Here is a 23,127-nt window from a genome sequence, read left to right as displayed (position 1 = left end):
GACACTGGTGAAGAAGTAATCAGATACTGAAGTAGATAAAAAACTCAATTTCTTAAGTAAAAGCACAGAAGTTTTATCAACTGAATCAACAACTAGTGACATTCATTCGCATACTAGTGCATTACTGGATGCATCAGGTGTGTACAAGTCAGAGCATGGCATGATATAAAGATATATACATAAAATAGTTTCTTACCTGGTCTTCATGTCTGGCTGTTGACTGTTACGGTCTTCATTGTGCTGGGAGGAAACACACACAAATATAGAGGTATTTATAGAAGCTAAACCCGTCTGAGCTTTAGAGTTCCGTCACAGCAGGAGGTAAATCCTCGCTACGCCAAAACCTATTAATCAAATCACCGTTCTGACTTAACAAACCCTGATCTACAACAGGATGGGAAGTCGTTTATATAACAAAACTTGGAAAGGTCAGTCACCTCCTCAAGATGCTGAGACTTCTGGGAGGCCAGCTTCAGCTCCTCACTGAGAGGGAGAAGAAAGAAGAGGGGAGGTGAAACACTGTGAGCGCTGAACTGAAGGTCTCTGTGTATCTGTGGCACCATCACAACTATGTGCTTAAATCTGGTGTGTTGCCAGATGTTACTGTGTTCACATCTGTTAAACATGCACACAACATTGCTAACATACTGCAGTACATCCAAAAACATTCTGCATGATGTCTTTATCTCATCATGTCAATAGCAGGGTGAAAATCAGTGAAATGAGAAGGACTGAAAAGAGAAAATGTTCCAAAGCCTTTTATGGTTTCACTTAAAGCTGCAACGATTAGTCCATTAATATATTAGCTGATTGTCTGATTGATTCTACAAACAGAAACGTAGACTTCTTTCTACCAATATTATGTCTTTTAAAAGAGAAAACTATCTGTCTCTTCAGCTGCTAAATGCTCCACTATGTTCACCAGCTAACTGTGTCTGTCTGCTGTTGCTGCTGAGCAGGTAGAGCACAGTGGGTTTTTACAGCTTTTATTCTGAAAATGGCTGCCTGCTGTGGCTTGAAATGACTTGAGCAGTGAGAGTGAACCAAAGCAGTTAAACTGAGGGCCGTAAAACCAAAAACAATGAGCTGAGAGACACTAAAGAGCTCTGTAGAGCTGAAGGAAGCTGCAGAGTCAGGTTATGATTCTCTTATATGGGTTCATCACTACCATCGAGCCCTTTCACATTACAAATCTGATCCATTGGTGGTCCAGTTGGTTCAAAATATAAGATTTATTTAAGCCGGTTACTTCTTTATTAGCATTTTTTTTAAGCAGCAAAATTAATGTGGACTATACTAAATGTTCTGAGATGATTTAACTGTGACAGGAAATGTGCTATATTGAACACACTGATATAATCTACATACTAATTCTCATCATTCAGAAACCATCTGTTGGTCTATGTCTGCTGCTTATGTAGACTACTACACCGTCCTATTTTAAACATCTTAAAGGATTTGACAGCTGTAAAACCCACAGTGGTTTATTCACTCTGCAGTGGTAAGATACAGTAGTGATACAGTACGCATCCACAAATGAAAAATGCCATCCAGATATTATAAAACTGATACTGTAATCTCAGCATATAATCAAATTTAGACCAAGAGACGGCAGCACACGCAGCTCTGTCTGGGAATTTATGAATCTGGATATTTTTGGATGCTGGAACCAAAATGACTTGCTGTATGCCATGTGGGTCATTCTTAGGATTTGTGTCAAAGGAAGAACTCTGAAGCTACGTGTGACTAATAGCTCGGTCTGAGCACCATCTGGGTGAAATATTTAGCTGCCTGCTGTATAATAACATTGGCCATGCCGCTATAACACCCACGACACTCAAACACAACAGTGAGGAGGAGGCTGAGTTAAAGAGAAACTGCACAATAAAAAAATATAGTTTCTTACGTGGACTTTGTAAATAAAACGCCTCTGCTGTGCCCGACTCCACCTATCCACGTCTCTGTCGTTGTTTTATTTTATTTAACCCATATTTAATTAGGTGAGACCAGAGATCAGCAATATCTTTTTTAATACCTTTACTGTTGGTTTATGCTCCATGTTTCACCAAACTGAATTTAAAAAAAATGTCTTCACAAAAAAAATACAGAAATCTTTTGGCCACTTTGGGGCAAAATTCATCACAAGCTAAAGATCATGCACATTTGACATTTTATGTTAGATAACAATTATTGGATGTGCAGACATTCATGGTCCCAAGAGGGGTGAAACATATGTGACGGCCCCTGTGTGATCCAGTGAGGCCACTCTGTGGGAGTGATACCTCACTGTTCTCACTGTTCATGGCCCTTGAGCCAGGTTGTGACAAATAGTAGGTGGGTTCGAGATGACTTTCGCTGATTTTCACTCGATAGTCAAATGTGCGCTGACAATGACTGATGATGCAGGGGTGAGGTATAAAAACACTGGGGCTCAAGTCGGGCACATTCTACCTCCTGTAGAGTGCACGAGTTTAGAACAATGACTGATCTTGCAGCATTTGCACAGACAAGTACTGTGAGATCAGGCAAAAAGGTGGTTTCAACTTAGTGCGGCCGGAGAAAATTTCTAACTAGCGTGCATTATGTTAAATCCAGCATGCATCACGTTAAGTCAGCGCTACAAAGCGCCGCATGAAGTCAAACGTACCTAATGACTCTGCTGATCTCCTGAGTGTTTCCTGTAGCGCCACCATGAGGTTGACATTTGTAACAAATGGATGGATTTGTAAAAAAAGATCCCTTAATTTCCTCATTTGACCAAATCCTTGCAACAAATGATTGATGAAAATAAATATATTTGATATTAACTGTTTTAACAGAGAAACCAATCTCGGTTTGACCTACCCCAAAATAATATAAAATACCAAACACACATCTGAGCTGTGGTGCCTACAGCTGCTCTCTCAGCAAACACAAAGGCCACATTGATTCCACACAAATGCACACAGTTTAATACAAGACACACACACACACTCTGATGTCATAGCGTGAGCAGCGGCCATGTTGGAGCCAGGCGGTCCTAGGAGGAGAAACTGAGCGATTACATAACAGCAGCAGACTGAGGAAGGACGTGCCTCAGAAAGGATGGAGGAACACATTGTGGGGACAAGACGGGATGAGGGTGGAGGGAAGACATCAACGTTTGAGTTTTTAACAAGGCACACACAGAAAAGCAGACAAATCTCTGCTCCTTAAAGGGGTTGACGCTGCACTTGTTTCACTGTGACTGAGGATATTTGTTTCCGTCTCCATCTGCTGCTCCTCCTACAGGATGCTACATATTGATGACTGTAATTCAGCCAGTTAGATCCATCTGGAGCCGTGGCGTCACAGCTCGGGGCTCTGATGAATCAGGGGAGGCATGGAGGGATGATGTAAAGACTCAAAACACACCACATACTTCCACACACACACACACACACACACACGGTCTATAATAGACCTCAACCTCAGGCTGGAGATCCACCACAACACAGCAAAGTAAAAAGATGGAGTATTTTTACCCTGCTTCAAAAAACTGTTTTAGCTGAGCGATCAGTCAATATTAAAATTTTTATGAATTTGTTGCTGTCATCACTGTGGAAGCCATGAACGCAGTAGGTATTATATCTTGCTTTATCATGTTTACCCTTATCTTGGCACAGAGGTCTTAAAGGACCACACCAGTGGGTTTTAATGTTTTAAGTACTTTACATCACAGTGAACCATTTTACAAAAGAAGAGGCAGTGTTCTACGAGTCTGAACACATTTTTCAATTGCTACACGGATCCATTGGTTTTCATTAATTTCTACACTTTAAAATATATTAGCAAACTCGAGTTGTGTAATCCACCACACAGAGAACGCTGATGACCTGTTTTCATGGCGGCATATAGACTTTAAGATGAGAATAGACTGTTGACAACGTCAACACTGCCACTCTGGTGATTTCATCAACAAGAGCAAACTAAATGCTTGTGAGTGAATGCACAGCGATAATGCATTCATTTTTAATGTACGTACGTGACGACTGCTGCGTGCACCCACAGAGGTGAATATAAGGAAATCCCTGTTAACCGTAAGCTGTCCACTTAAACCAAAATGTCTGCTTACATTTCTACATGTGTTTAATAAGAGATGTGACGTGTGGGTGTGGAGGATTTGGAGTCGTGTAAAGGCAGAATTGGGCTGAATACTGAAAGTAACATAACAAGTAATTTATCCAATTACTTACGGCGCAGAGTAATTATTAAATAAACGTAATAACGTTTTTCATGAGTAAATGCTTTCAAGAATCCACTTAATTTATAGAGACATGAATGGAAACCAAAAGCTGGCTGAAAAGAAGTAAAAGTACATCTGAAAGTCTAATTTTAAAAATTCAGCAAAAACATACATGATTTGTAGTTAAAGATATTAAACTTGGTCCTTTACGGAACAAAACATTTTAAACAAACGTTTTCAGCCATTACACCCAAGGGGGTGTACTTACTGTAATTATCAGTATTGTGCATCCACTCCACCATCATATCCATAATCACATAATGGCACTCTCTGGTTAATTATGCCCTTTACACAACAATTTACAGCATATTAACAAGAGGAAACATCTCTCTGGAGAGTCACAGATGGAGCCTACTTAATAACACATTTCAGTGTGAGACCAGTGAGGACAGTTTCTACTTGGTTCTATTGTCTAAATGCAATTAAATTGAGCCACATTTGCATAGTCCCTTCTTTGTGCTGAAGTAAGAGCTTGAAAATGCAGACTGGATTTTTAATCATCAGTAAAGACCCCGCAGGATAAATTCACCACGGCCAGTCTAATGAACTGGCTGGCTGGGGTCACCTTTAGAGGAGACACACACCAGGAAAAAACACATTAGTTATCCTCGGTACTCACATTTCCTTGCAGAGAACTCCGATGCGCTGGTTTTCTGAGCTGCTCCGCTCCTTCGTCAAGCTGAGCTCTTCTTGGTATTTGGAGTTCTGCTGTTTCAAAGCCTCGAGCTGGAAAAGGGAAGAAGTGCAGAAAAGGAAGGAGGTCATAAAGAATATATACACAACAAGTTAGAACTACAGAATACATTATTTTGCTCTTCTTAATATTATATATATAAATAATATAAAACAAATTGTTTTAGCACTTAAGACTATTCAGGCGGGATTTGTTTTTCTAGGGGAGGTGGGTTGATTTTGACATCACCTGCGCTAGTCAGTGATTTTAATCTGGTCTGGAGAGTATATGAGGGTAATGTTTCACCCTCGCCCCAGAAATAATAATTACAGCAGTCATAACTGACTGTTTTTCAGCAAACTGGCTGGTTCTCCTATAATTTAAATCCTGTCCAGAGTTACATCTCTGCATATTAAAGAGGATATCTGAGTTTTCTTCCCCACGGGAAGAACTGGTTGTCCTTCTACTGTATTACTTTATTTATCAACTCAGTGCTATTCTTATTTGAGCGCTGGGTTTAGCCAATATTTGTTCATACTTTGGCAAATTGCCACCATTAAAAGTATGCAGAATTAGCTGTTAGCACTTTCTGTTTGTAACGTGCCCATGAATGCACAGACAACTATTACTGGATTACTTTGATACTGAAGAAAACCTCAAAATGCGGCGGTATGTTAAAATCCATCACCATTTCCCAGAGTCCAAGGTGACGCAGTCCAAAACCCAAAGATATTAAATGAACTATGAGACAAAGAACAACAGGACATCTACACATTACAAAAGCTGGAACCTGCAAATGTTTGAACTCTTAACCAATTCTCAAAATTGATTGGGGCACCCCGGAAAAAACGACATCTGATGTTTAATAAAGGCTTTAAAATGCCACCTTCTCCCCCCAAAAACTATCTGAAAAAGTTGCAGATTCATTCTGTCAACACTTATTACTAATTAATCGACAAATCGTTTCAGCTGTACTCTGTAGTATACTCAACGTCATATTGCCATATTCTCATATAAAAGCTTTTACGTCCAAAGACAAGCTGCAGTCAGACAAGAGAAATTTGGGTCATTAAGAATGAAACCGCAGTTAATACTTAAAATACACAACGCCTTGATATTCACAATGAGTCAGCAGACAGCAGAACGAGTTCAGTCCACGTGAAACTAAAAATAAAAGTCCCGGAGACGTCAGTTACTCCAACTTCATCTCTTGCAAAAATTTTTGTTTCTTTAATCAAGTCGGATATCTGGGTTTCTAAACACAAATCAAAAATCCTTCCTGGCAGGTCAAACTGCCTTTTCAGACACGTGCAGTGCAGTCATCCCAGCAGCTTTAAAATAGCAACAGTCGATAATTAATTAACAAGTATGACTTTCAAATCAATGCCTTTGCTGCGACTGACTTCAGACAGAATAAGATTTTATTTTTTAAAATGTAATGTGTAACGATTCACACTGTCAGTCGTCTACAGGATATTTCTTTTTGCACGTTAACACATAGTCAAGTGTGTCATCAACACTGTTCTGGACACCGTTTGCACGTGAGTTTCAGACTTATTAACACATCTTTGTTTATTTACACCTCTGAAGTGAGATGTAGTACTACAGAGCACGCTCACATGCACACATAAATATACACAAACATGCAAAACGTGCACAGATTGTCCGCTGGGTCACAAGCGCAGGCTACACGGTGAAATCTTATACTGAGAAACACAATCATTTAAAAGAGCTAATTAGAGATATGAATAACACCACCTTTTCCTGCCTACAGTGATTTTAACATGTCCTATTTGCATTCTGCACTGATTTTGTTTGAAAAAAACAAACAAAACAATCCTACCTGGTAGTGAGGTGAGTAGATTTTAGTGGAGTAACCCTGATGCAGAGCAGCAATGTCCATACCTACAGGCTCACTGCTGCCAGATTTAAACCCACGTTCAGCTGCTAAACAACAGCAGTGTGTATACAAGCACTCACCCTCTATCTACAGCATAACACACACAGACTAACACAAGCTGGGCATCAATAAACCATCAGCTCTCACCCCCCGCCGTGCACGGCTGCGAGAGGGAAATGGAGAGCGTGTCGCCTGAGCAGCCTCTCTCTCTCTCTCTCTGTCACAGTTGGGTTAAAGAAGCCGAGCGCTTCCATTATGTAAGCACAGATGAAGCTCCTCCCACAACATACCCCCCCCCCCCCCCCTCCGCCGCCTTTCTGCTGCTCACAATCTTGTTTCCTCACTCTCCGACACCATATGTTCACACACTCCTCTAAAAGATTCACCTTTCATTCAGTGTTTAACATGACTCACAGCAAACACAACAGTCAGCTGGTGCCACCAGTCACCTTTGTTTAATATAACAAGGTCTGATAAAAACAACGAGCCATTCTCGTTGTCGTCTCTTATGATGTGTTGTTGCGTCTGCGCACAGACGATCTAACTGGGGCATCACTGATTTATCGATGAATCAACAGATTAATCAGTTGGTCTAGAAAACGATGAAAAATGGTGATTACGTAGATGTGATGTATTTAAACAGCTTCTTTTGGTTTATTACTCCAAAACCCATTAATATTCAGAAAAGACCAAGAACACCAGCAAATAACCACAAATGAGAAGCCGACCGAAAAAGGCTTGTAGAATGACGAAGATAAATACTACAAAACAAATGTAACTAAGTAAATATACTGCACTTATGTACAAGTTTGAGGTACTTGTACTTTACGTGAGTCTTTCTTTTCATGCCACTTTATACTTCTACTCCGCTACTTCTATACTTCTACTCAGAGGGAAATATTGTACTTTTTACTTTACAAATCAAGATTTTTACAAACAAAACATACAACAAAGAGTTTATAAAATATGTTTTGTTATAAATTAAAATATCCAACAGTTGATACAAGTACAGCTGAAACAATCAGTCGATTAACAGAAAATTAATTGGCAACATTTATGATGTTTGTGATTTTTCAAACAAAAACACTTGATGTGAAGATTTGCACCTTTTATTTTGATTATTTTACTTTGACTCAGTTTGGGCTTTGGGTAATTGTGATGACATTTCTCAGTGTTTTCAGAATTACTATTTATTCCATAATGAAAATAATCATTAACTGATACAAAATAGTTCAAAATAAGCTCCAGCTCAACTATTACAGCAGTAAAATCCTGCTTTTACATTAATGCATGGGGAATAATAATCTAATCATACAATATGTGGCCTTTTTTGTAATAGTATTTGTACACTGTGGTATTGCTACTTTTACTTAGGTAAAATATCTGAGTACTTCCACCACTTATAAAAAGACAAACAATTAACAATTAATTGTCTTAATCTGCTCATGTTGTTTAGCAGATTTTTCAATTTTTTTATTGTATTGTAGTAGTTTTATTATTTTAGACAACATCAGGCAAAATAACTACCGATGAAAACCTGCCTGTGGTTAAGTCGTACATTTACATCCCTTCTCAAATAAACAATAAAATAAAAATTTAAATAAGTTGTTGCTGATTAATTAGACTAATCAACTAAGCGAATCGTTTCAGCTCTGGATACAACAGATGTGTGACGGCACAAAAAAAGAGAGGCTGATTTCAAGTCAACCGTTCATTAATTAAAGCAATGTTCTGTCCAGCCAGGCATCGTCATCATCGTCATCATCATCACCACACACACACACACACACACACAGTGTCTGACATGTGCAGGATTACATCACAGCCTACAGTAACATGGCTGAGCGGAGAGAAGACGCAGATGTAATAAATAATAAATAAATAAACGCTCTACAACGTGCGTTTTCCTCCACAGAGACCAAATCCCTGCTCTCTCTGTTGTAGCTGCAAAAACGTTTTTCATTTTTAATGACGGACACATTAGGTCGATCCTTTCAGTTTCCTTAAAGCGTGTCAATTTAAAGCATATTGAACAGTCTGCTGTTTGTTCCAGCCTTTTTCATTGCCTGTTTGTTTGTCAAGATTAAGTGAGCTTAAACTTTTCAGTTAATAATAATAACAACGCTACTTTTATATTATAATAATTCACTGGCAGAGCAGAAAATAACAATTTCAAGGAGAAAGGGTCTAAGTTCTGTTTATGCTAACAACACTAGTACTGTACAAAAACAGAAGTTGTACAGGAGGTATTTATTTTTGGTGCATATTTGTACAATAACAGCTCTCAAAGTTAAAACTAATATTAAATAAATATATAACCTATGAGGTAACACTATTTTAACCACTCTTATTTATCATTGACAGACGGTATAACAAATGATTTATAAACACACTATAATGTGGTTGTAAGCAGACATGGGGACATTTTGGGGTGTTTATTATTGTACAACTCCTCGTATGAAGCATCTGTAACTGGTGTGTAAACAATTAATGAATGACGCTGTAATCATATAAAACTTGTCTTCATATTTTATATGAAGCTTAAAAGATAATTTCGGTATTTTAAATCTGGCTTTTTTTCCAAATATGTTGATGTTGAAATGACTAGTAGGTACAAAACGTTTTGAATCTGTGCAGTAGATGCTTTGGCTGCAGTGGCTGCTACGTATTCCTTCGTGGCAATTGCACCCATCAAAAATACGTCCACAAAATGTGCTTCTTGTTGACACCGACAGGCTCAGACTGTTAGACCAGGTGACTGAAAACATCATAGAAAGGATCCCTACGAAGGACTCCGGTGAAACCCGGTGGAACGGGAGTCAGAGTTGGAGAGAGGAGTTTGTTGTGTTGGAGTAACGTTAGGAAATAAAGTCTTGCTAGCAGCTCCTCTACGTACACAACACTGACTGGAGGAAACGAGGGAGAAGAGTCCAAAACTTTTTGTACCTACTGGTCATTTAGACAACAAAATATGTGAAAATAGGGCCCAGGTTTAAAAATATTGAAATGATAATTTAAATCTAGTTATATTACATAAATAATACAATAAATATCTATATGTTGTTTATTATATGTTGTTATCTATTAAGTGTAAGTACAAGTACTGCACTTAAGTACACTTTTGAGGTACTTTTACTTTTTACTATTTCCATTTACTGCTACTTTAAATATCTACTCCACTACATTCATAATAATCAACAATTACATTTAATAATAATATCATAGATAAATACAAGACTTTATTGATCTCTTAATGACATTTCACAAGTTACACTGTGTTGACACATTACAATGTGTTATAAACATTTGTTATTACTATATATGTTACTACTACCCATAATTGCTAAATTGTTTTTTTTATTTCAAAATGCCATACTGTCAGAACATCTCCAGCACTCTCAAAATTTTAAACAAAATTAACACATTTAGCCTATTCTGTGTCAAAGAGTTTCAAAATCTATTCTTAGGCTTGTTATATATGCTTCTAATATTGTTTTGCTTAGTTGTTTGTATCTGTTTATATCTCTTGTTTATGTCTTTGTGCTGCTGCAACGCCAGAAAATCTCTTCTGGGGATCAATAAAGGCTTATCTTATGTTAACTTATCTTAGTCCACCTTAAGTCACCAAGAATAGCAGTTAGAGTACTGTGAGTTATGTTGCAGCGCTGAAATATGGTGCATGAAAATGGTTTATCTGCTGGGATGACGAATATAAATACTTCCAAACAGAAAGCATGTTTATGTTCGGTCTCTATCTCCCGCTCTAATCTCCTTTCCATTTCTCTGGCTGTCATGAGACCGACCATCTGGAGACTGCAGGCAGCTGGAGTCAGACTGATCTTACAGGGCGGAGATGAATGTAGACGAGCAAGAGGGCACCAGAGAGCCGCAGACTGAATGAACAGCTGCAGGTGGACCCCAGTTACGGATTGAGTATGAAATGATAAAAATATCAAGTTACAGATGGCGGTGAGATGTGGAGGCTGAGAGGGAAGAGACAGGGAGAGAAAAGAGAAAGAGAGATACGGCTAACGGTATTTTATGCTTGGCTGATTAAATGCGATGACTGGGGCCTGCACAGTCACATGCGGTAAGCGTGGGAATCCTGATGTGAATACGTAATTAAAACCCTGCAAGCTAAAAATGGTAAAATCATGTATGTGCATGTGTGTGAATCTTTTCTGTGGACACACACAGTAACACACGTGCATGTGTTTGTGAAGCACTGGATTTCTCCACATGCTGAAGCAGAGTGATATTTAACAAATTTGGAGGGTTTCCTTTTACCTTTCCAGAACCAAAAATACAAAAGCAAAACGTGTAAGGAAACGCTTTCATACATCAAAACTAGTTACTTTCAAGCCCAAGGAGATTTCATGAGCAAACCACCTATTTTGGGGACACATTACATCCACAGTGTTGCCGATATACTATGTCAGAGTTTAGGGTGACGTTTTGCGACTCAGTCCTGCTCTTTACTGGATTTGGCGAAGTTTACAACCCAGCAATCCCAGCGTAAAGAGGATATTAATAATCCTAAAAGAGTTTTGTGAAACACACACATTTGAAAATATGAACACTAAAAGATAAATCTAACAACTGTCTTGCTTGTCCATGGTTGTAAGCTAAGTAACCAAACAGGGTCCTGTTAAAATGGAATAAGAGTTTGATGTTATAACACTAGATTTACACATTGACATACAAGAGCAATGATGTGTCTTTATTTCCATGTTTTCTACACTGGTGAGGAAAATCTGCCAGCAACAGTTGACATCCTACCTGGCTTTTGTTGTTTTTTGCTTTTGTTGTGTTTAAATCTGCCAGCATCATTGTAAACAGCATATATACAGGAGTGGAAAGACTGACAGGAGGGCTTAGCAAATAATCATTTGTTGAATGAAAGAGAAGCGAAGGAATAAAATGACACCCTGGGTACTTCAGTGGCAGTGGGAACTTTCAGTATTTTGCTGTAGCTGAAGATTAACATACATATTTTCTATCAGGACCTTCTGCTCACCTGTGTCTCAAGTGTCTTCTTCTCATTGGTCAGCTGTTCAAGCGACAGCTTCGTCATCTCTGACTTTTCAATAGCCTGGAAAACATATTGACAAAATTTAGCTCCACGTGGTTTGGTAATATCCAGTGCACAAAGATGATTTAGTACATTACAATCCACAAGTTTGATTTCCTGAGAACACAACTTAATTGTTCTGTGATCAATAGAAACAGTTTTCTTGTTGACATACAAAAGGCATTTTCAACTCATTCAATCATTTTTTTGTTATGAACGTGTTAAACTGAACATGTTATGCTAAAATTAAATTAAAAACAGTGCATGAGAAATTATTCTTGTATGTCCTCGCTAATCTTGTGTGTTATCTGGCTTTTTATGTTATAATTTATCTATTTTTAGGGATTAATTGAGTGTGTTGTGGACTCCATCTTTTCCTGTTTGTTCTGACAGGAAGTGAAACTGTGTCTGTCTGCAGTTTGCTGCTGAGCAGTTAGTGTACAGTGGTATTTTAGAGCTTCCCGCTGTAAACATTTGGTGGCTACAGGAAACAGCGCTGATGACAGCTGTGAAAGTACTGTAATAAAAAACAGTAAAGGTGCGGGGCGTAAAATCTAAACAATTATAGCTGCAGAAGCAGGTGGTAATTCTCTGCGGGTCTGTCACTACATGCGACCCCCTTCGCATCATTTAATCTTATATAGGTTTTCTTTTTTCTTGTTTTGTACAGAGGCACAAAACATCAAGATCACTCTAAACTTAAGATTTAAGTCAAAATAGACATCGTCGCGTAAAAAACAGCATTCCATTACCAGAGGTCATTAAACATCTTGGCTAAAAAAGGAAAGACAGGTCTTTACTGGGTCTGCCTCGAGCTTGTTCAGCTGTTTCACTTTTACATCCATTTGTAACGAGCTCCGTGAAGCGAGAGCACAAGTATGAAAGCTCTGACTTCAGGGAAAGAAAACAAAATACTCCCTTATAACTGCAAACTGTAATTTGTACTGAGGTATTTTCAGAAATATTACAACAGTAAAAAGAGTGGACACCCTGCATTCACTGCTGCTGCAATACAACAGCCGAGCTTTTATGCTCCACTCTTTCTGTTATCACCCCATTTATGCACCTCCTGCTAAGACGTCTGCAAAACACTGACTACTGGAAATATAAGAGCATAAATACTAGATGAGGAGAATGTTCCTGTAGCTTGAAACATGCCATTGAGTTTGTCTACAGGTACACAGGGGTGGCACACAAGAATAAGTATACGAGGTATAGTAACGCTATTTCTGGAGGGAATATTTGACAACAGTACTTAAAAGTACCCTACAGAATGTTCCCCTGTAAACACAATCAGTTTTAATTTCTGACCAAAACCTATTGTATGTAATTTTAAGGTCTCACAAATACATTGAAAGCAGGCCATCAAACATTTGCAAAACATTTTATTAAAATGCTTTAAAAGCTGCATTGTTTACATTGACCAGTGTGAGAACTTTAGTGACATCTAGTGGTGAGACTGCACACTGCACTCGACTGAATACCCAAGCGAAAGAGTAGTATGTAGCTGGAGGCTCCAGTTTCAGGACCACAATCCTACGACCGGATTTGCATTTCTAGGACCCTTGTTTACTTTGATACTGCCAGCTAGCTGGCTAGCTAGCTATGTTACTCTTGACAGAAGAAGAAGAAGATGATATTTACTATATTAGTATTTTTACACACATGCACATGCACAAACAGAACCCATAGCAACACACAGAGAGTGAGGGGCCTGCCACTCAGTGCCCAGGAGGTGAACTGGCACCTCTCCAGCTACCAGTCCACGCTCCGCAACTCTGGTCCGAGCTGGATTCGAACCACGACCCACCGGTTCCCAGCCTAATCCTTACGAATTGAGCTACAGCTGATAGACTTTGATAAACCTTAAAGTAAGGTAAATAGTCTAAAGTTAGGCCATAGCCATCTTTAGAAATTTAAACTGAACTACTTTATATAATTAACTAGTTTGAACTACGTTATATACAGCCAGCTAGTTTTACGATTAGTCCATTAATTAAAGAAAATTAATTGACTATTGATTATTTTGATAATCGATTAATCCTTTCAGTCATTTTATTAAGCAAAAATGTGAAACATTGCTGGTTTAATCCTCTTCAATGTAAAAACAATGCTGCTATTCTTTGTCAGTTATAGTAAATGGATTTTGGACTGTTTGAATAAAAGAAGCAATTTGAAGATGTCACTTTAGGCTCTGGAAAATTGTGATGAGCATTTTTCCCACAATTTTCCAACATTTTATAGACTCAACGATTAGTCGATTAATGAAAACAATAGTTGCCCTATTTATCACCACACAGTAACGTCTAAGACACACACACAAAATAAAATTACTCAATTGTTTTCAACCACTGACTTGTGTGCAAACCTACCTGTGTCAGCTCTTTCTCTTTGCATTGACTCTCCTCTTTCAAGGTTTGGTAGTCTTTCTTTGCCTGCTCCACACTCTGCTCCAATTCTGGCAGAAAACACAACATCAACTATCACAATCATCTTGACACAGGAAAAACATAATAAACATACTTTCTAATGAGCATCAAAGCAGTTGCGGTACATCTGAAATGTTTACCTTGCATGTTCTTTGCTGCACTCCTGTTCTCCTCCTCAGCTATCTCAAGCGTTTTTCTCTGAAATGGAGAAACATCAGCTTGACTACGAGCTAATCACTTACATAGTAACATTCTTATACTTTGAGCTAACTAGAGAATAATGACTGGGCCCAGAAACTATGCGAGGTTTGAGGATAAAATGCCTCTCTTAATGTGGCCACTTTCACGATGCCCGCAAGCAAAACGCATCAGATTAGACCCTCACAGAGATGCACTTCTTAGCTGGCTTCAATTATCTGGTAAAGCAATGGATCTGGGGCCCATTCAGACATGCACCTCATTAAAGAAATCTGCTGGCAATTTTACATGTCAGCCCCCAGAGTCACAAACTGTAAAGGTCATGATGGCAGTAATACTAAGTCAGAAACTAACAACATTTCTGGGACAGTACTAGAGCTGAAACAGTTAGGGGATTAATTGATCAACAGAAAAGCTATAAACATTAACATTAATAATTAAGTCATTTTTGAATAAAATTAAATAACCCACTGGTTCCAGCTTCTCAATGAAACTAATAATCAGCTCTACACTTCAATACAAGAACCTTTATTATATAACATAAGTCCATGTCTTCTAAATTAATCATCAACTGATGAGGATGATGACTTTTTTCCTGAGACATGCAGTCTTTTTTTTCTGATGAAGACACACTAGAGTGAAACATTAGGTTGTTTTCACTTTTAAACACTATAGTTTGTCTATAACAAACTCGTAGAGCTAATGCTAGCTTCATTAGATAGCTAGCAACAGCTCTTTAGTAAAATACTGTATGCTTGGTCACCAGCTTGAACTGAGAAGCTGATTACTTCTGTGTGAAATCCAAAAACTATTGATTAAAGAATCAAGGAATTTCAATGATAAATCGTCTTCTCATTATTATGTAGATAACTTTCCAAACATGTCGTTTGGAAACACCAGAAAAAAAATCTAGGATAAATGGTCTCTAAGAGTTGTTTGGTACTTTATCTCCGTAATTTCTCTGAAGAAAATGTGATGGGGAAGTGAGTGATATTTTATTAAAATTCAGTTAGTAGCGAGTAAAAAGGCCGTTACTGGTTGTGCCACCAATCCAGTTCCTAGTGTTTCCTATGTTTTTCCACTCCCAGCATTTCTGTCTGTCTTCTGTTTGTTTGTGTGTGTCTGGGCATGGTGCTGCACTCCCCTTGTCTGTGCCAATCATCAAACCACCTGTGGCTTTTCGACTCACCTGAGACTCATCCCACAATAAACCCCCAGTGGTTACAAACCCTGGCTTTTCCCTTCAGTCTTTGCCAGATCATCTGTTCACTTCCAGTGTTACACTTGCTACGTCTTTTTAGAAAGAGCTAAGTTTGTGACACCCTGTCTTTCTTGTGCCCCAGGTTTTTGGTCCTAGTTTTGGTTTTGTTTGGTTTTAGCCCCAACTCCACCTTCCTTTTCACAGAGACCCTGTAAACCTAACCCTCACCGCCTTGAGGAACACTTTGCACATTCATTATATGTATCTCAATAATTCCTCTGTGATTTCTTCTTTTACAACTGCCTCTGTGTCTGCATCTAAATCCTCTCAGCCACAAACCCAAACAATTACAGAGAACTGGGGTAAAAGCAGTGCCACCAACAAAGGACCAGTGTTTAAAAACCATTGCAGAAAGCATATTAATGTATGTTGAGACTACAAGAAGCAAGAAAAATCATTTTATACAAAACTCAAAACAGTGGCATCGGAGCAGAGCTGCAAACAAACCAGTAAACAGGACTGTATGTACGATGGAAATCTGTCCTTTTTTTGTTGGGGTCATTGTTTAATGTTGCAAAACTTTTGCCAATTAATAGTGACAAAAAAAAAAAACGCTTAACGACAGGAGTAACAACAGTAACTGCAGGGGGGAGGGGCTTGGCAGCCATTGTTACATGTTCAACACAGACTTTTGCATGAAAGTGACTCAGATGGTTATTCATGCATGAGACCGAGTTATAAAAGTGACATCACATTTTCTTAATAACATGCATTGCTTAATGGGGGTTTGCGTACCAGAGATGTATGTTTAAAAGCCCAAACATCCATTAAGTAAGTAGTGAATTTCTTCCTTTCTTACCAGGCTGGTTAGCTGCAGCTCCAGAGAGCTCTTATCTTGCTGCAGAGACTGAAGCTCTTTCTGTTTGCTTTCCACGTCGACACTCAGCTCACTGATCTGATGGGGACACACAGTATAGAACATACAATATATACATAGTAGAGCCATAAATTATGCATCATCACAGTAGCTTTAACAAACCCCACATAAAAAGGTCAAATGTCTATTTACATTAGGGGCTAAAAGGATGGTAAATAGAAATTACACCAATTCTTTCAGTTTTACATCATGCCATAAATTATATGATAATAAGCAGAGGGTATCATGTAGCTGCTGCCCAGACCTAGCTGAACAAAAACACCAACGCTGGGACTTCTCTGATGCTTTCCACAAACCTTTTTCTCCTGAGACTGTGCCTGGGCTTTGAGGCTGCTGATCTGTTGCTGGGACAGAGACGCAGCATCCTCCTTCTGCTGGGATGCCCGGAGCCTGAGCTGGAGGTCTGCCACCTCCCTCTCCAGCTCCATAATCCTGGAGCGCTCAGACACCGTGGCCACCTGCAGCAGAAGATGTAGAAAGGAGGCGTGAAGGCCAAGAGGAGACAGGAGAGTTGACAGAGGAGAGTAGTAATGTAAAAACAGTGTGTCTGGGTTGTATACAGTGAACCAAATACAGTATGTGCAGAAGCTTTCACCTGATCTGGGATTCATCTGTATCAAAATGACATGGCAACGTTTTCAGCCACAGTGATGTATTTTGATTTACTGTAACTTAAAGTGATTAAAGCACAGATTAATGCAAAAATGCAATATGTCAATATTGTAGGGCTTCAACTAGAGACTGATTATTTTTAGAGTAATTGATTTCTCTATAAAACATAAGAAAATTGTGAAAAATGATTGAAACGTAATTTCCCAGAGCCCAAGTTGACATCTTCATTTTGCTTGTTTTATCCAACCAACAAAAACTAAATATAACAAAAAGAAAAGTAAAGTCTCTGAAATTAATAAAGATGGTACCAGCCAATTTTTGGCATTTTAGCTTAATAAACTACTTAAACCAGTAATCCATTATCAAAAATCAATGAATAGGCTTATTGTTTAAGGTCTAAAACTCTACTAATTTAATTATCTACATTGATAGATAGATATATTCCAAAATAAATTATATATTCCAAAATAAAATGCACATAATTAACCCTTCAACATAACAAATAATTTAAGTTTTTACTTGTCAAATAGCTGGAAGTCAAAGACTGGATATTTAAGTAAACCCCCCCAAAAAAGAATAGGTTTTCCTGCTTCCTATAAGAGCCCGACCAATACATCAGTGTGCCGATATTAACAGTGTTTATAACAGCCGGTAAATGACAATTAAAAAAGAAACGGAGAGACAGATCCGTCAATCATGGTATGAGTTGTTGCTGCAGTTCGTCTGTAGGAGAGAGCTCTGCAAGTCCCCTGATGGCAACACACAGCTATGACATAATCAGTTGTACTTTTGTTCAGTGTACTATTTATAACAATAAAAAAAGTTTAATTTTAAACTGCATTATGTCTTGTTATCTTGGTAAGGTCTCATAACTACACATAACAAATGTTAGGAATGATCTCTGTTTATTTTATGTGTTTCTGAAAAGGAGGGGGGGAAAAGAATATCCGCTGATATGTCAAAAAATAGGTATCTGTCTTTCCATTATTCACGTTCCATTGACACATGGGGCAGGATGCAAGATCTTTGACCTGTAAACCCTGATGTCATCCAGGCTAAAACAAACCACACTTATTTTGAATGAGTACCAGAGCGCTGTTTGAACCACCAACAGAGAATCTGGTGCAATTAAGGATTCACTGTTTTCTGTAGGAGACTTTGACCTTTGACTTAAAGACAAGTCAAAGTTTAGACCTTTTGGTTAAAAGATAAAGGATGGCAGTGTTCCACATTTTTCTTATTGTCAATACATCCCATGAAAAGACAAAAACCAACAGTGAATGTGAGACGCCACGTCATGCTTCTTAGACTTCTTCCATTCCATTTTCTTTCCTGTTTTATTTTGTTACTTACCTTTCCTCTTGTTTCAGACCACTTCACTTCCTGTCCTTGTGTGATTCCTACCTGTGAGATTACCTGCCCCACCATAATTACATCCACCTGTCCCTTGTTATCCTCACCATCTAGTGTATTTAGTCTATCTGTTCCCCTTCGTCTTAGTAACCTTTGTTGTCTAGCGTTCCAGCGTTTTCTCTATGTGTACTCTTCCTAGTTTTTTGATATGACCAGCTTTAGCCTTATCCCTGTTGGATTATTTGTCATCTTCTACTGACTACCTACATGTGTACCAAAGTGTTTCTGAATCGAGGTTGTACCTTTGAGTCCTTGCCCCAGTGGTTTCTCCTGCCTTAACAGAATGTATGCTCTTAACAGGTATTGTGTGTACATCAAAGCCTGATATATCTTCTCACTCTGAGCCATAGATATTGCCATTGTTGCTGCACTGGCTCACTGTTCTTTCATCACCATGAACACACCACACTGTAGTTTATTCTGACTCAGTCCTACATACACTGTCCTGCTGCACCAAACAGTCACTAGAGCACCACATGTGGATTCATCCACTCCTAAAAAAAGTCCCATCAAATGCTCTATTTCCTCCCAACTAAGTAACATTTGCTAAAAACTACAGCTGTTTTAGGAAATAACTGGGACTTTAAAATAATAAAGTTGCCAGCTGTTAAAGTTTTACATCTTCAGTAAGAAAACAGACAGGATAGAGAAGTTGGAAAGTATTAAAAGCCAGACTAACATGCTGTTGGTTTTGGTCTTTTCATGGGATTTGCTGAATTAGAAAAATGAAGGCCAGCATTCTCAAAAGCTCAGGCATTTCCAAACTATCTTAGAAAAAGAATTTCATGCACACATGCATAACTTTCAGTATGACAGACCCGGGTTACTAGAAAAGCTCAAGGCTGATGAGATGTTAGTCTCTATTCCGGGGCTGATTGTGGACTAGGCCAGGAGGAGGGAAGCAACTTTTGATAATTCTGATAATTTGCATAATGTTTGCACGCTGTGGTTCCATCAATATATTCTGTGCATCATTATTAAACCTAGTAAGGGAAAAGCACATCACTTAGTCCTGCTGTGGGACTAGGACTGCGAGCATTACCCTAGTGTCCTCTAAATCCCTCTGGAGTTTTTCAGCTTTGGTCTTTTCAAAGAGCAGACTCTGCTCAAGCTCCTTTATGTGGGCATGCTCCAGTCTGGTCTGCGTCTGTTAGTAAGAGAGAGCAGGAAAAGAAGGAGAACAAACACCAATGCAACACTAACTTGTCAGCTTTGTGCCACAAACAGGAAGACAAGACAAGACTTTAAAGAGAAGGCCAGTAAGTACAGAAGCACTGATGGTTTCCAGTATTTCAATTACATCAGATGGATATGAACAAAGGGAAAGATTGTTATTTGCTCATTCTGCTCTGAGGAATATCAGGAGTTGATTATTTCAATCATCTCATTCTGACTCTCAGATACTTCTATTTGCACTTGTTTGCTTGTATTCCAGTACTTGAAGGCGACTAGGCACTAATTCATCTGAACAGTGAAGAAGATGCAGACAACGGTGAAAGATGGAAGCATATAAAAAGACTGAAGGCAAATCAGGACAAAAACAGCATTCAGGAACAGACATGTGGGTGAAAGGATGACGAGAGGATGTTAATGTAAGTGCTGCAGATGGGTGGATAAAGAGGAAGCGTACGTGAATTAAGCATGAACGAATAAATAAAATGAGCAGGGAGAAAGACTTGTCTGAAGGAGGCAGCAAATGAATGATTCAAAGAGTGCAGGGTAAGAACGATTGGTTAAATCATCAGCTCATATATTTTTAGAGGAAAATGTGAAGCACTAATACAAGTTCACGGCCAATTATTTTGCAACTTTAAGTTACTTAATGTGGTACTTCACAAAATATAAACAGAGCATTAAAAAACAAAAGAGATCAAACTCAGGTGTTCATTACAAACTGGTACACAGGAGGGCTTGAGGTTGACATTATTTTGACTGCTTTTAATAAGAACAACGTGGGGGTGGTAATGAAAAGTATGTTAATCAACTATCAAACAAGTTTGTCAATAATTCACACGTAAATTGTTAAAGAAAGCATCAGCCTGACAAGTGGGAATTTTATAGCTTGAGTGAGTGAGAGAATATGTTTAATTGAGAACCAGATTATATAACCACAAGATACCTCCAGGTCTCCTTTGGTGATGCATGCCTCTTCCACACGAAACTGCAGATCTTCCACTTTTCTGTCAAACAGGGACGATAATAACATTTCTTCTAAGAGTACCTCTGCTGTACATATTAGACAGTGATAAATGAAACACATTTATGACTTTCCATAAACAGTATTGTGTGCGGGCTGCAGGTGAAGTCAGACCACCCACCTCTTCTCCTCCTCCAGCTGGTTGAGCAGCTCCACCTTGTCTCGATCTGCTGCCTCCACCAGCGAACGTAGCTGATCCAACTTTGCTTCCATCTCCACTGCATACTATAACACACAGAATGAATAACACTAACAACATATAACAAGAGACGACTTGATTAATGCATACCAAAAACTAGATGTTGGTCACGGCAACACTAAGCTCTAATCCCCGGCGTTTAGGTCACACTTTTCCCCCGCATTGATGATATTTTCTTTAAAATGTTGTTTAAGACTCCATATTTATTTGGGACATAGAGGTGTATAGTTCTCATTTTACAGTGTACATGATTTTGCGATTTGTTCAATAATTATTTGTTCAATAATTTTTGTGAAAGACTTTAATGCATTATGTAACCTCTCTCTGTTAATCACCACTCTGGAGTCTTGCTCACTGTCCCGCCAACGGAGCTGATTGGTTACAAGTCGATCTCTCAGGTAACAGCCCTCTGTTTTTGTCACGCACCATGGGTGTTAGTAGCTATTATTGACTGAAGTAAGATTTAAGCCTAAAATGTGTTTGTTAGTCATAGATATATTTGTGCAGTCCGAGACTAGATAAAAAAAAAAGTATTTCTTCAAAAGGTGCATTAAGTAAATATTGACCACCAGTGAGAAGGAAAACCCCCAAAGCAAACTCACAAAAACACAAGCCCTGACATATTATGGTCTTCAAAAGTTGCAGTAAACAGCTGAATCATTCTAATTTCTGCAGACACACAGCAACATGACCTTCAGTTTGGAGCCTATTTACAAATTTAAGTCAGTATTCAGATTTAAGCAGTTCTCCTGTTTGAGTTGTGTTGAACAAACACGGATGAAAATATGGAATTACAGTCTTCATAAGAGCTTTCCCATGTTCTTGTCTGCAGATAACATCCACGTGTGCATGAATCTGACCTGATCCCTCCCTTTCCTCAGCAGAGTCAGCTCCTGCTGCACCTCTCCTGCGTGGCTGGTTGCCTTTGCGACCTCACATCTCTCCAGGTCTCGCTCTGCTAGTAGCTGCTCGATGTGCTGCTGCTTCTCCTTCAGAGCCTCCTGCAGCGCTGTGGTGCCAGAAATCTTACGAGCGTACCGAGCAGATGTCTCCGTCAGCTGGAAAGATACGGCGGCAGATACACATTTAACATTTTGTATGTTATCTGATCCTGTTTTGAGGATCAAATAAGAACCAGTGTTTAAACTCTGTCAGAGGTCACTAAGGTCTAAAAGAGGGTAAGGTGCCAGAAAGACAACAAAATCTGATTTAACATGAGTAACTCTCCATATCAGTCACACTGCAGAGAATTTACTAACCAGAATAATTTCATTCAAAACAAGTACATTTCCTTCCATACACTGATGCACAACCACAAACACAATGAGGCCCCAGTGTACAACGCCGTCTCTTAGGAATTGCATATATAAGACTAATTGGTTTTGCCTAATACATTTCCAGGGAAACATTTGCAACACAATTGCTACCTGTATTAAGTTCAGTGGTAATACTTTTATGTTTTGTTGTAGGTGGGAGGTTGGGTGGATGGCGGGTGAATGATTCTTAGACCACAGACAGGGGTTCCTCAGTCCCACGTGTGGTTTCAGCTGGCGGATGGGAGTCATTGTTTGCAGATATTCGGTCATAAACCAAAGTACTGAACAACTTAAAATTTTGACCTGATCATGGCGCTGGACAGGGCTCGAGACTAACGGCGTCCCGTCGTCCTGGGCACGATAGGAAATGTGTTTGGGACAAAGAGAAATATTCTGTAGGACGCCTCTAGGACGAAAGGGATTGTGTAGACCTATGTGTTTATTTATTACGCTTAGCAAATGACCAACTGAACCGACCGAGCACTGACTACAACGGAGGCTGTCTTCTCACACTGTTCTCACACTACAGTCAGGCCAGACTCACCCAGGAGGCTGGCTGCTCACCTGTTCCCGCGGTACAGGTCCATCTGTCCTCTCAGTCACAAACGGCTGTTGACCTCTCAAGTGCGCTGTGTAGGCTAGCGTTAAGCGCCACACATCAATGTTGTCACGCAGTGAAAAACAAATCAATATTCTGATAACCTCGACTAGCGGCGA

General features: G+C 39.0%; 1 protein-coding gene across 1 annotated transcript; it reads right to left on the bottom strand.

Moving 5' to 3' along the window:
* Positions 1-192: 192 nt before the first annotated feature.
* Positions 193-23,048, bottom strand: LOC119918591 (CAP-Gly domain-containing linker protein 1-like; the record flags this gene model as incomplete). The annotated part of the gene is made up of 14 exons (XM_038739365.1): positions 193-240; positions 438-483; positions 4,884-4,990; positions 11,855-11,929; positions 14,281-14,366; positions 14,478-14,535; positions 16,596-16,691; positions 16,970-17,131; positions 19,741-19,845; positions 20,818-20,878; positions 21,017-21,120; positions 21,955-22,152; positions 22,714-22,816; positions 22,955-23,048. Coding segments are annotated over 14 exons (1,343 nt in total), but the record flags the coding sequence as incomplete, so codon positions are not given.
* Between the last annotated feature and the right edge of the window lie 79 nt (positions 23,049-23,127).

This window comes from Micropterus salmoides, unplaced genomic scaffold (genome assembly GCF_014851395.1).
Source record: "Micropterus salmoides isolate LMB-PRFRI ecotype aquatic unplaced genomic scaffold, ASM1485139v1 Ms_hic_scaffold_2301, whole genome shotgun sequence".
In the NCBI taxonomy this organism is placed as follows: domain Eukaryota; kingdom Metazoa; phylum Chordata; class Actinopteri; order Centrarchiformes; family Centrarchidae; genus Micropterus; species Micropterus salmoides.
This window is presented reverse-complemented; position numbering and strand designations above follow the sequence as displayed.